The sequence below is a fragment of the Mustela nigripes genome, chromosome 10 (assembly GCF_022355385.1).
Source record: "Mustela nigripes isolate SB6536 chromosome 10, MUSNIG.SB6536, whole genome shotgun sequence".
Taxonomy (NCBI): Eukaryota; Metazoa; Chordata; class Mammalia; order Carnivora; family Mustelidae; genus Mustela; species Mustela nigripes.
The window spans coordinates 21,755,643-21,769,104 of NC_081566.1; the positions used below are offsets into that span (position 1 = coordinate 21,755,643).

The window sequence follows — 13,462 nt, forward strand, 5'->3', positions numbered from 1 at the left end:
CCTTGTCACCTTACTTATCCTTTCTTCTTTAGGCCCAGCAATGAGAAAAATAGTTTCTATTCTAAATCCCATTTACTGGACAACAGCAAAGGAGATAGGAGAAGCAGTGAATGGCTTTACCCTCACCAATGCAGTTTTCAAAAGAGAAACCCAGGTGGAATTTGCCACTGGTTAGTGCCAGCTGAACTTAATATTGTATTACTATAAAAAATACGATTGCCTTAAAAGTTGCTGGTTAAGAAAAATACGTTTATATATACTCCTCTAGAGAATAATTTTAAAGTTTTTGATGTAGTCTTATCATACATGATGTAAAAGCAATTTCATGTTTCCCTGTAAACTTTTACTGGCATGGATCTATACGAGGCCTTGTTTTTTTAAAACACTATAGTGATTTTTTTTTTTATCATCTTTTCTATATATTTTCTCTTTAAATCCTCAGAGAGGGTTTTTAAAGGCCAAAACACAGCAGGAAAATGAGTCATTGCTATTAAGTAAAGACTTGTGTCTCGAACTTGAGGTTCATCTAGGATACCTTATAGTGATTTTTTATGAAAAAGGTGGAAGTAAAAATAAGCAAATTTACAGACATTTCACTTTATGTTAGTCTTAATGAATATGTATTAGCTATTCATGGCCCTTTCCAAGTGCATACGTATTTTTATTGAGCTCCATTACAAGCCTCTTCTTGAAGAGGTGGACAGCCTCAGTGGTAGTGCTCTGTGAAGAAGGGCTGAGAAAGGGGCTTCAGCCAGCCTGGAAGACAAGCGGGTCTTTTCATGGTCATCTGCTTATGAAGATGCCCCTTTGCTGCTTCTGGAAGCACCAGAAAGAACAAAGCCTTATGGCTAGAGTTCCGGTTACTGCCAGTCCACCTGGTGAAGCTGCCTGTCCCTTCTCATAGACAGTCTTTGCAGAACTGTCTTGCTATTGCTTGTGAGTTTAAAGTGTGGCATCCTGGTCACCTGGTTGGCTCAGTCAGTAAAGCCTATGACTCTTGACCTCAGCGTCATACGTTCAAGCCCCACATTGGGCACGGAGCCCACTTAACAAACAAAATAATAACAAAATAAATAAAGCGTAGAATCTTTCACATAACCACATGCCACATTTTTGCTGCAGAAAAAGAAGTTTTAGAACATACCATTCAATGAGCCCACTTCTTTCATTCAGGGACTAAATGTGCATTTAATTCTTCATGGTCTATGCTTATTGAAGTTTGAAGGAAAATAACAGCTGAACTGATATGTGAGGTAAATCTGCTCGGTGCTTACACCACCATATATTTTTTGCTGTTAAAATGAACCAATTGTAATCCCCAGGAGAAATCTTGCGGATGACTCATGTTGCCCGGGGCTTGGATTCTGATGGGGCTTTGCTCCTCGACATCGTTGTGAGTGGCCATGTCCTCCAGCTTCAGTCACCTGCTGAAGTCACTGTAAAGGTAAAATGTCAGGATAACTTGCCTTCACTGGTTTTTGGTAAGAGCAGAAATCGAAGACTCGTAGAAAGAGCGCAGAGACCTTATGTAGTTTCCCTTGCTTGCTCAGGGGAGTAAATCAACCATTAAGGTTAGAAATGCCTCGTTTGTGTTTGTATAGAAATCCTCAGGAATAAGTCTTTATACACTGTTACTGGTTTTATCACCAGTAATACTTACTGGTTTATTACTGGTCCTGCTTACCGTGACCAAGATCACTGCTATCTGGATGTAGGTCATCTGTTTAATATTCTGCAGATAAAAAGAATATATAACTGTTATGTAAAAAGTTTTGTATATCACCCCTAAAAGTATTTCAGAAACTAAAGAATGATAATCACCCTTTCATGCCCTTTTCTTTGCACTTGACCTACAACTTTGAATCCCTTATTAAACTATAATTGATGACAGTAAAATCAGGAAATCAATATAGTTACAATTAAAAGCTTCAAACTTTATTTCCTGAGCACTATTTTACAATCACAATTTTATTTAGAGCTACAGTTGACCCTTGAACAGTGTGGGGGTTGAGATGCCAGCTCCCCTGGGCATTCAGGAGTCACGTATGACTTTTGATTCTGAAAACTTAACTACTAGTGGCTTACTGTTGACTAGAAGCCTTACCAATAACACAAACAGTCAACACATATTTTATATGTTATATGGATTATATACTATGTTCTTAAAGTAATCTAGGGAAAAGAAAGTGTTAGTAAGAAAATCGTAAGGAAGGGGCGCCTGGGTGGCTCAGTGGGTTAAAGCCTCTGCCTTCGGCTCAGGTCATGATCCCAGGGTCCTGGGATCAAGCCCCACATCGGGCTCTCTGCTCAGCAGGGAGCCTGCTTCCCTTCCTCTCTCTTTGCCTGCCTCTCTGCCTACTTGTGATCCCGGTCTGTCAAATAAATAAATAAAATCTTAAAAAAAAAAAAAAGAAAGAAAGAAAATCATAAGGAAGTGAAATTGCACTGAACAGTACTGTACTGTATTTATAAAAAATCATATATAATGACCCCCACAGTTCAGATCATGTTGATCAAGGATCAACTGTATATATGTTTAGCACCTTAGCTTTTATTTTTCTCATTCTGGATCTCACCGTACCCTCAGGAAAAATAATCAGAGGAGCCATACTGATCCTCAAATTGATACTGTCTTCCTCAGGATTACACAGAGGACTACATTCAGACAGGTCCTGGGCAGCTGTATGCCTACTCAACCCGGCTGTTCACCATTGATGGCGTCAGTGTCCCATACACATGGAACCACACCGTTTTCTATGATGAGGCACAGGGAAGAATGCCTTTCTTGGTAGAAACCCTTCACGCTTCCTCTGTGGAATCTGACTACAGCCAACTGGAAGAGACACTGGGCTTTAAAATCCATGCTTCAATTTCCAAAGGTACCTTGGGTAAAGGAAAGTCCAGATCATTTTTCCATCCAGTCCTTTCTAAAAGGGTAAAAGAGGGGTGCCTGACTAGTTCAGAAGGTATAGCATGTGGCTGTCAGTCTCGGGGTTGTGAGTTCAAGCCTCACATTGGATGCAGAGATTACTTAAAAATAAAACTGAGGGGGAAAAATGTATTTAATACCTAAAAAAGGGGAAGTGGGTAAGAGAATTACATCAATGCCATTCAGGATAGGGATATTAGGGCACAGACTGAACCTAATGATACCAGGTTTTCATGTATGTTGTCTATGTGTTGTGGGAGGTAAACCCCTTTGAGAAAGCCAGTCCCACGGGAGTTCTAGTACATTTAAATTACTAATATGCTTGTCCATCTAACATGGTGGAGTTATTGTTCTATTCTAGATATGCAGAAAGCTTTAGAAAATATTTCCTTGTCAGAATAATGTTTTCTTTGGGTGTTCAAGGTCACCATTCTTATCCTGACTCTTGTATTTGTCACCGAATTTTTTTAATTCCTGAAACATAATGTAAAAGTAAAGTATATCTCAACCTAAATTAGTTTTTTAAAAAAAGTTTCCCTATTTTAAGAGCAGCTTTCAAAAATTGTGCAGCAATAATCAGTATTCCAACTGTCATTTCTTACTCCTGGACATTATAATTTTGCAACTGTTTTTCATTTTCTAAGCATAGTTCTACAACCCTTGATCTCAGTGGTCTTCCTATGCTGTGTAGTTCTTGTGTCTGTATCCTGAAATCCCTTTCTGGTCATAAGAGACACCCAAACAGTCAGCATCCCGTGTTCCATGAAGTGTTGATGCTACTGGAGACTTGCATGTGATTATGTTATGGACGCTAAGTATTTGAATAACTTTAACTTTGAACTTTAGGCTCCTATGAATACAGTTAAAATGATTCATACTGGCCTTTGCTATGCACTGGCTTTCCTAAAATAGATCCAAGTAGATAATAAGTAGCATCATTTTATTTTATCATGCTCAGCAGATACACTAAAAAAAACTCATTTTCACGTATACTCTTGCTTTCATCAACTGGGGCACATTCGAGCTCTGTGTTCTTCATCGACACCTGTCGGAACCACATCACTAAATTTGAGGCCATGGTCATCTAGGAAAACATGTTCACAATTTTTTAGATGATCGCAGATTCCTGAAGCCTCAGAGCCTGTAGAGTCCCTAGCCCCACATGACCTTCACTCCCATGTTGCTAGCTACCACGTCCTCATTTTACTGTTGTCACGCATGTTCAGGTCACTGGGACAAAGGAAAAGAGCCACTGGAATGAAGAGTTCTGTTTCTCTTGCTCAGCAATGCCCACTTTTCAGGTCTAGCCTCTGTTTCTATTTTCCGGTACTCCATATAATTAAAAGAAGACAACTTTGCATAATACTGTGGTTAAAAATGAGTCTACACCCTCTCGAGCAAGAAGAATTAAAATTATTTTGAAAAACACGTACACTTTTTATTCAGTCATGTAAATTCTCTAAGCCTGAACTACTTGAAGATCTGTAACAGTTTATTTTGGGAATCGGGATCCCGCAATAGACAGAAACACACTCTAGGACACTTATAACCCCTTACTATTCTTAGATACTATGATTTTATGAATTACATCTGATACCTGTGCACATTTGTTAAGGTTCCTGTGAATTACAATTGGGTACTTCCAATTTCTTTTTTAAGTGACCACCAGGGGGCAAGCTTGCATTCTTGGTTGCTTAACCGGCATGTTCTCTCTTCTCTGTATTGGGTCTAGTCTAGAGCTATGGTTATAATGCAGTTAGAATCACCTAAAGAGCTTGATGATAGTTCATATTTCTAGGCACAAAGGCTTTGGCTTAGCTAGTCTTAGGTAGGGTCTGGAAGTCTGTATTTTTAACACAGCCCCTAAATGATCCTAATTTATCTAATCTGCACACAGGCATTTGGAAACTGCTGGTCAAGTCAACTCACAAACATGAATCAATATAATTTTTTTTTTAATTTCACATCTTTAAAATAAAATGGATTTATTTTTAAAAATAAAATTATAAAATACATTTATATCTTACAAATTAATCAAGAAAACATCAGAAACAATAACAGAAAGATAAATTTAACTACAAATACATTTTTTTAAAACTTCTTGATGGGAGACAATGACAAAATTGAGAAGCTAAGATATACACCAAGAAAGAATATCTGCTTTACGTATTATAGATAACTATAAATAACCTTAATATGTACAAGGCCCTTAAAAGTCATTAAGATAGAGCACCTGGCTGGCTCAGTCAGGAGAACATGTGACTCTTGATCTTGGAGTCATGAGTTCAAGCCTCACATGGGTGTAGATCTTGCTAAAAAAATAATAAAAAGCACTGTAAAAAAATCAATAAGAAAAAGACAACACCCAATAAAAAATACATAAAGGCTGTGAACAGGAAATTCCTATGAACAGGAAGAAATAATAATGACAAAATGAATGTGAAAAACTATCTAACTTCATCAACAAGCAAAAGAAATATAGACTAAAATAATGAGTTACTATTTCCCAGTTATCATTGTTAGAAATATGAAAACAATAACCACTCAGCATTGTATTTCAATATGAAAATCTTTAGACATTACTATACTAGAAGATATTAGAGAAGGATTCATAATGGCTGAACCTATATATAGATCTCTGATATGATTTTTTTTAACATTTAGTAATTCTTGGTAATGTATGGAGTAAAACAGTGTACAACCAGTCATCAATTTATAAGATGGTTGCATTCCTGGAAAATTCATTGTATATTTGAATCACACAAAAAATGTTTAATATGCACGAGATAGGTTCTAGGCTTTGACAATTATATGAAAATCTTTCAAGGCAAGGGACAAATCTTCATCTTGCATCATTATCCCACACATTGCAGGGTGATAAAACTTCCCCAGGTTCTGCCCCCTCACCAAATTTTAATAGACCTCTCTATCATCAAAACAACCAAAGTATTTCTGCAAAACATCCCAAATGTTACCCTGATAGATGACATCTCCCCCATTGAGAATCCAAAATATAAAACTACTATCAGATAATAACTTATTATATGACACATTTTTTCCCACAATTATAGCCTCCAACACAGTGCCCTATACAACTTACTGGTTGTGGTAAGGAATGTATGAATCAGTAAATAAATAAAACTGAAGCATGAATTAAAATGACCACCTGAGTTGTATTCTTGAGTTCAGGATTAAAACAGACTTGCATCTAACTCTTTGCTCTGGTTTATATTAGTTCCGACTTTAGGCAATTTACATAATCTCTGTCTCAAATTCCTCATGTTGCAAGCTTTGAATGAAATAAAGTGCAGGAAGCTCGCAGCCCTGTGTGACACACAGAAACCATCCAATAACTAGATAGCTAGACAGGCTGGACATTTCTATCTCATCCATCTTCTTCCCATTTTCTTGCAGGTATAGGAAAACACATGCTCTCAGGGTCATTGTTGTTGTTTTGTTTTGTCTTCAGGGTCATTTTTATACTCAGGGTAGAAATGCATCAGGAACCTCTGCTTTCTTGTCAAGGTTTCAGGCAGTTTGGTTACCTAAAAAGAGCAAATTGGACTTACCGTTTTAGTCAGATTTTCACTGGAGTAGTGTTTCTTACATTCTCCGAATACATAGATATATAAAACTGTTTTGAACAGTTTCATGTCCTCAGCAAAGCTCAAACAATATTGTTATCAGAAACTCTCCAAAGTAAAATGAATTTGAAAAATTAATGCCTGGACTCCCTCTATGAAAAGTATCTAAAGCAATAATAAAAAAACAAGCACAGTTTTATGCACTTAGAATTGAAAGAAAATCAAAGATAATTTCTGAGAGATTGAATATGAACTGAACATACGATGTGAATTAAATAAAATTTCCTTCAAAAGAAATTTACTGTATTAATGCTTATCTTTTAGTTTGTGTGTTTGAGCGTGTGTGCACACACATATTGCTTTGGTAACTCAAAAGGCATTTTATTTAAGTTTTTACAGGTCAATAATATTTGAAAAATATTAGCTAAATTGCTTAAACCAATCAAGGCAGAATTACTTTCTAAGGAGAGAGATTTCCTAACTAGCTTATTTATTCTTGTTAATGTGTTTGTTTCTGACATCTAACTTAAATCTGTTCTATCACAGTACACCCATTAGCCCTTGCTTGGATACACAGGAAAGGAAAACACTTGGTCACACGTAGGGGACTTTGACCCAGCTGCTTGCAAGTTGCAAGTGGAGGAGATCCACAAAAGGAGAGGGTTTCTTCATTAGAGCTTCTGGTTTTCACTGGCGTAAATTATTTTAAGTGGCTTGAAAATAGTGCTCCTAACTCTAGAACAGACAGAGTAAATAATGGCTAGAGGAACAGGACTTTGCCTGTGGTTATGCCTGGCGTACACATTTATCTTGGATCCTTTTTTCATTATCACAGAACAGTTTTATTTCATTTTTTTATTAATATAAACAAAATCTGTTTCCAATGGCTGCTTGCCAACAATGTGGACTCTGATTCATTTTTTTTAGTTCTTGGTTGGGGAACAGGAAAAGTTTTCCATTCCTGCTTGTTTTCACCTATTGCATATGTTGCGTGATGTGTTCCATCTTTGGCATCTCTTCCCAGGGAAGAGTGTCCTGGAAAGAAACAAGGTGCTAACATTCTAACAAGCCCGTTAATTTGGCTTTTCTCTCTGTGGTAGGAGATCGCAGTAATCAGTGCCCCTCGGGATTTGCCTTAGACTCGGTTGGACCCTTTTGTGCTGGTAAGAACAGAAATAATGCATTTTTATTTTTATAAAAAAGAATTAGGAATGGAATCCATTTAACGGATATCTATTGCCGTTTTGCTAGATTCTTAAGTATCACAACAGGCTTAGAAGTGTCCCATTTTATAGGCGAGGAAGTTGAGATGTGAAGTTGAGTGGGATGCCTGAGATCACTCAGCTAGCAAGTGTCAGAGCTAGATTTAAATTTAATTTGAAGTTTAATTTCAATTTGACCACAATCAAGTGTGTCAGGGATCCTAAGTAGAGAGGTGGAATGGGCACAGGGACAAAACACTGGATGCCGTCTGGTCATTTACTTGCCATGGATATAAAACACAATAATAATCCAACTCTAAGTCACCTAACCCTAACGCTTAGAGGACAGGGCAGCACCCTGCACCAAGGACTACTGACTAAGCCAGACTCACCCCATCCAAGTACCAGTACAGGAGAGTCACAGATAAGTAAGCAGCTGAGCAAATGCCTAGAGTAGCTCAATTTGCACACCCAGAGCCTTCCTTTCCCTAGTAGGTGATATAATGTAGTATATAGTGGTAGAAAAGTGATCTTTAGAAGCTGTACTGTCCAGGTTCAAAGTTCAGCTCTGCCACTAATGACCTGTGTGACCTTGGGCAATTTCCTTAACTTCTTTTTTCTTCAATTTTATCACGCAAAATGGGGATGGTACTAAAAATGTCTGTCTCCTAGGAACGTTACGAAGAATGAGTTAAGGTAGGTAAAAAACGTTTAGAGTACAGGAAATGGTCATTGTACCTTAGCTGTCATCTTGTTATTTTAGAATTAAACTAAACATCTAGTCAGTATCAAAGATAATTTGGGGACCCAAAGTTAATTTTTATTTAGCGTTTCTATTTTGTGGCGCTTAGAGCATTTTCTGTTACATTCGATTCGATGCATTGTCCTCTGTGAGCAATTGTTCTATGAACAGCTATTATCATGGCCTTTAATGACTTCTAGAAAGCCAGGGAATAACACACTCATGGGTCCCTTTGTTTCTTGTTTCAGATGAAGATGAATGTGCAGCGGGGAGTCCCTGCTCCCAGATCTGCCACAATACAGTGGGAACTTACTACTGCTCCTGCTTGAAGGGCCTCACCATAGCCGCGGATGGAAGGACTTGTCAAGGTAGCCCCAGTCAGGCAATGGTCACAGAAAGCTCTGGCCCAGGAAAAGGGCGGTAGAACAGTGCTGTTCTCGCGTACTCTTTCTGCCCCCACGCTGGCAATAAACAGATCATCAGGCCGCCTGAGATCTGCTGCCACAACTCCCTTCACGAGGGGCGCTACCCAAGCCGGGAGACCTGCAGCCACTCATTCCACCCCCACCACCCCCTGAAGAGAGACAGGCAGGACCAGCATCGCGTTCATTTTACAGTGACAAAACTAAGAAATAAAGAAGTTATAAAGAATTTAAGTAAATTGCATAATCCTGGTAACACTTTGGGAACATTAAAAAAAAGTGCTTTGTTTTTGAGTAAAGTGAACACATAATGTTACATTATTTTAAAGGGCACAACTGAGTGATTTGACAAGTGTATACACTGTACTGTGTTCGCCACAAGCCTGGCTACCGACTGTCCCAGTGCGCCAGTACGCCGTCCAGTATCACTGATGCTGTTCTTCATGCCGTGTCTTGAACTCCCTTGACTTATTCATTGCACAACCGAGAGCCCACACCTCCCCCTCCTCATCACCCATTTTGCCCATTTCCTCACTTCAAAAAACACTTTCTATCAGACTCCGCATAGACTTCCAAATTAGAATTGTGTGAGAATCTGGTTTATAAGTAAATTTTAAAATGATGAAAAGAAGAAAGGATTTCTCCCTCTGTGTCTGAGCAGACACCCTTCTAAATGCAAAACAGAGACAGAGTGTAAGGTCTGGGGGCGGCGAGGATTAACATTGTGGAATGTCTGGCACGACTGAGCACTTTGTGTACATTATTTCCTTTGATTTCCAAAGTAATGCTGAGAGACAGGTCTTATCCTCACTTTACAGATAAGAAAACTGAGTGTCAGATAGGAGAAGTAACTTTTTTAAAGCCACATAATTAATTTTCGGTGGTTTAGCGGTTACCGTAGTGTGCAAAGATACCACATTAGGCTCCTACGTGCTTGTCATCAACATAACCCCCTGCCAGGACTCCACCAAATGATTCAGCATTCTTGCTCTCATATATTTTCAAGTATCATTTTATTGTTTCTCTTATCCCTGGTTCTTGGGTGGATGTTCTTCACCCCGCCTTAGGTGAGTGACTCATTTTGTTGCAGATGTCGACGAGTGTGCTTTAGGCGGACACACCTGCCACGCTGGTCAGGACTGTGACAATACTATCGGATCCTATCGCTGTGTGGTCCGTTGTGGAATTGGCTTTCGAAGAACCTCTGATGGGCTGAGTTGCCAAGGTATAAAAATGGAGTTCCTCCCTTTATCTTCATTATGCTAAGAATGAAGACCCTCTGCCTTTTGTATCATTTAATGTAAACTCCATTTTATAGAATGAGCTTCTTGATAAGGTTTTCAGATGTAATAGTCCAAGGCTATTTTGAAATATTTATAGCACAGTGGTTTTGAAAAGTATTTGCCTATTATATTTGAAGGATGAGATTATACAGCACGATCTTAATAGAGTCTGTTTCATTAAACTTCAGTACATAAGACTACCAGATATTTATTGTAGGGTTTTTAAAAATATTTTATTTAGCCACTTGAGAAAGCGAGAGCACAAGTGGCAGGGAGAGGGAGAAGCAGACTCCCTGCTGAGCTGGGACCCAATGTGGGGCTCAATCCCAGGACCCAGAGATCAGGACCTGAGCCACCCAGGTGCCCTATTGCAGGATTTTTAACAGACTCTTTTTTAGAGAAGTTTCACATTTACAGCAAAATGGAGCGGAAAGTAGAGAAATTTCTCATATACTCTCTGCCCTAACTCTTGCACAGCATCTCCTACTATCAACATGCTGCCCCAGAGTGGCAAAATTCTTTCTTACCAAGGATGAACCCACCTTGATACATCATTATCACCCAAAGGTCATCATTTACATTAAGATGCACTCTTGGTGTACATTCTATGATTATTGACAAATAATAACATGTATCCTGTATTAGAGTATCATAAGAACAGTTTCCCCTAAAAATCCTCTGCTCTTTGCCTTTTCATCCCTCACTTCCCCCAACCTCTGGCAACCACTGAGTTTTTCATTGTTTCCATTGTTTTACTTTTTCCAGAATGTCAAGTAACTTGTAGCCTTTTCAGATTGTCTTTTTTCACTCAATAATATGAATGTAAGTTTCCTCCAGATCTTTTCATGGGTTGATCACTCTTTTCTTTTCAGTGTTAAATATTATTCCATTGTATTAATGTAATGTATTTATTAATCCATTCAGCCACTGAAGGATATCCTGGTGCTTCCAGATTTTAACAGTTATGAATAAAGCTTCTATCAGGGTTTTTTCCTAGAGGCAGAAATGGTGGATACAAAACTGAAGGCCTATCAATATAGAAAGAGAGAATGAATTATGCTACATTCACACCATCAACCATCGTGCAGCCATTATAAAGAATGGGATGCAGCTCAACTGTTTCCTTGCTGAGTTGTTCAGTGAGAACACCAAGATGTAGAAAAGTGTACATAGCTTGTGTGGAAAAGATTATGTGGCCAATCAATAACCAATCAAAACAATCAATAACCAAAGATAAAGGCAATGGATTTATATATTTACATAGAGATACATATGTAGAGATATGTTAATATTTATACTAGGCTGTCAGTGCAGACTGGCTTTGGTGGGCAAGAAGGTAAAAAGCAATAAAGAAAGCCAAGAAAAAAGAAAGAAGAAAAAGCTACACTAAGAAAATATTTTTTAAGTATAAAAATGTATGCAGTTGTAGTAACATGTAGATTTTGGAAGATTAAAAGAGCTCATACACCTGAAACTAATATTACAGTTTGTTAACTAACTGGAATTTAAATAAAAACTTGAAACATTTTTTTTCAAAATAAAAAAATTAAAGAGCTCAAATAGAAAACAAGTACAAAATAAGACACAGGCAATCGTCTGAGTCTGGGAATGTAAGAGGGGGATGTGGAGAGCCTAAGTATGGTAATTGTTGCTTTGGAGGATTTGAAAAGAATGAGTAGAACAGTAGAGAAGGAGAAGGAACTTGAGTACAGACCTGAGAGAGGGATTATGTTAGGGTAGGAAAGACTGGATTGTGTCTGTAGGACTATGGGAAAGATGACCATAAGGACCAAGGACTTTAAAAATGCAAACACGGAGAGAATTATCAATGGACCACAGTCCTCATCTTGGTGAGGAAGGAGGAGATGGGCTTCAGAACTCAAACACTCAAACAGAGAGACTTTTCTTACATGGAAGAAAAGTTCTCTCTTCCTATGGGACTAGAAGGAAGGAGAGTTTTGGAAAAGGTACATAAAACAGGCAAATGCGTATAGATTCTGTGTCTCTTTGGTTAGGTTTATTCCTAGGTATCTTATGGTTTTGGATGCAATTGTAAATGGGATTGACTCCTTAATATCTCTTTCTTCTGTCTTGCTGTTGGTGTAGAGAAATGCAACTGATTTCTGTGCATTGATTTTATATCCTGACACTTTACTGAATTCCTGTATAAGTTCCAGCAGTTTAAAAGGTTTTTTAAAAGTGGGGGGACTTTAAAAAACACTTTAACCACCACACCAGGTGAACTGATAAGGCTCATCTTCCTGACACCAGCTGTCAATACCAGATGTGTAAAAAAGACAAAAACAAAACAAAACAAACAAACAAAAAACAGGCAAATGCTCACGAATTTGGGAAATTCATGCTTGCATTTTTTTTTTTTGTATTATACTATGCCCCATAGGTGTTGGGAAGATTAATTCGGCAATAACTGTGGACACGGAAAAAATGCTAAAGTTGCTGGTGTCAGGCACAAAGTGGTCAAGATCTATATCAGGCTAACAGCAGCGAAAATGGGGAAGAAAGGCCAATTACAAAGGATACTGCCCAAGACCTTGGCTCACCCCCCCCCCCCAATCTTCAGTGTTCTAGTCTGTCAGCAACATTCCAGGGCTAAAACTTCCTAGAACCAGACATGGGACCCATCTGGTAGGATAGTTAAAGTAGAGGACTACTTTCATCCACAAAGTTCCAAGTCACGAGGAAATGTCTACCTGTGAAGAGAGATACGGTCTCCAGCAGTTAATCTAATCAATTATCTGACACATCACATGAAAACAATTGTATTGGATTCATTTTAGGAAAGATCTTAAACATGATGATGATAAAAGATCATCAAAATCTTAGACATCTGAAATAAATTAACCCAAGTTTCCTAACAAAATATAATAAAAAGTTTCATTTTATTTAACAGATATTAATGAATGTCAAGAATCCAGCCCCTGTCACCACCGCTGTTTCAATGCCATAGGAAGTTTTCATTGTGGATGTGAACCTGGGTATCAGCTCAAAGGCAGAAAATGCATAGGTAAGAAAAGGGCTTTAAATTCAAAGCAATGACATCTTTATAATTTCTAGGTATTTGATCTAATCCATATGCTGTGTCCTGGGCTGGATTCATACATAGGATACCTCTATCCTTCATGTATGTAATCCACGCAAAACCAAAATTGAAGCAAATGATATCCTTTACAGGTTTCATTTTCCAATTACATAGCAATTTTTTAGCATTTCCCTATTTTATTTACTATATTTTTTCACTGAAGCATAATGCATATGATTACATATATAAAGATACATACA

At 38.0% G+C, this 13,462-nt stretch overlaps 1 protein-coding gene across 1 annotated transcript in view; it reads left to right on the top strand.

Annotated features, from left to right (window-relative positions):
- The window catches only part of HMCN1 (hemicentin 1), a 458,039-nt gene that overhangs the window by 426,256 nt on the left and 18,321 nt on the right, over positions 1–13,462 (top strand). Inside the window, 7 exon segments of the mRNA XM_059412784.1 lie at positions 33–170; positions 1,323–1,444; positions 2,642–2,879; positions 7,614–7,676; positions 8,706–8,825; positions 9,970–10,104; positions 13,074–13,187. Of these exon segments, the coding sequence (XP_059268767.1) occupies positions 33–170; positions 1,323–1,444; positions 2,642–2,879; positions 7,614–7,676; positions 8,706–8,825; positions 9,970–10,104; positions 13,074–13,187 (930 nt within the window).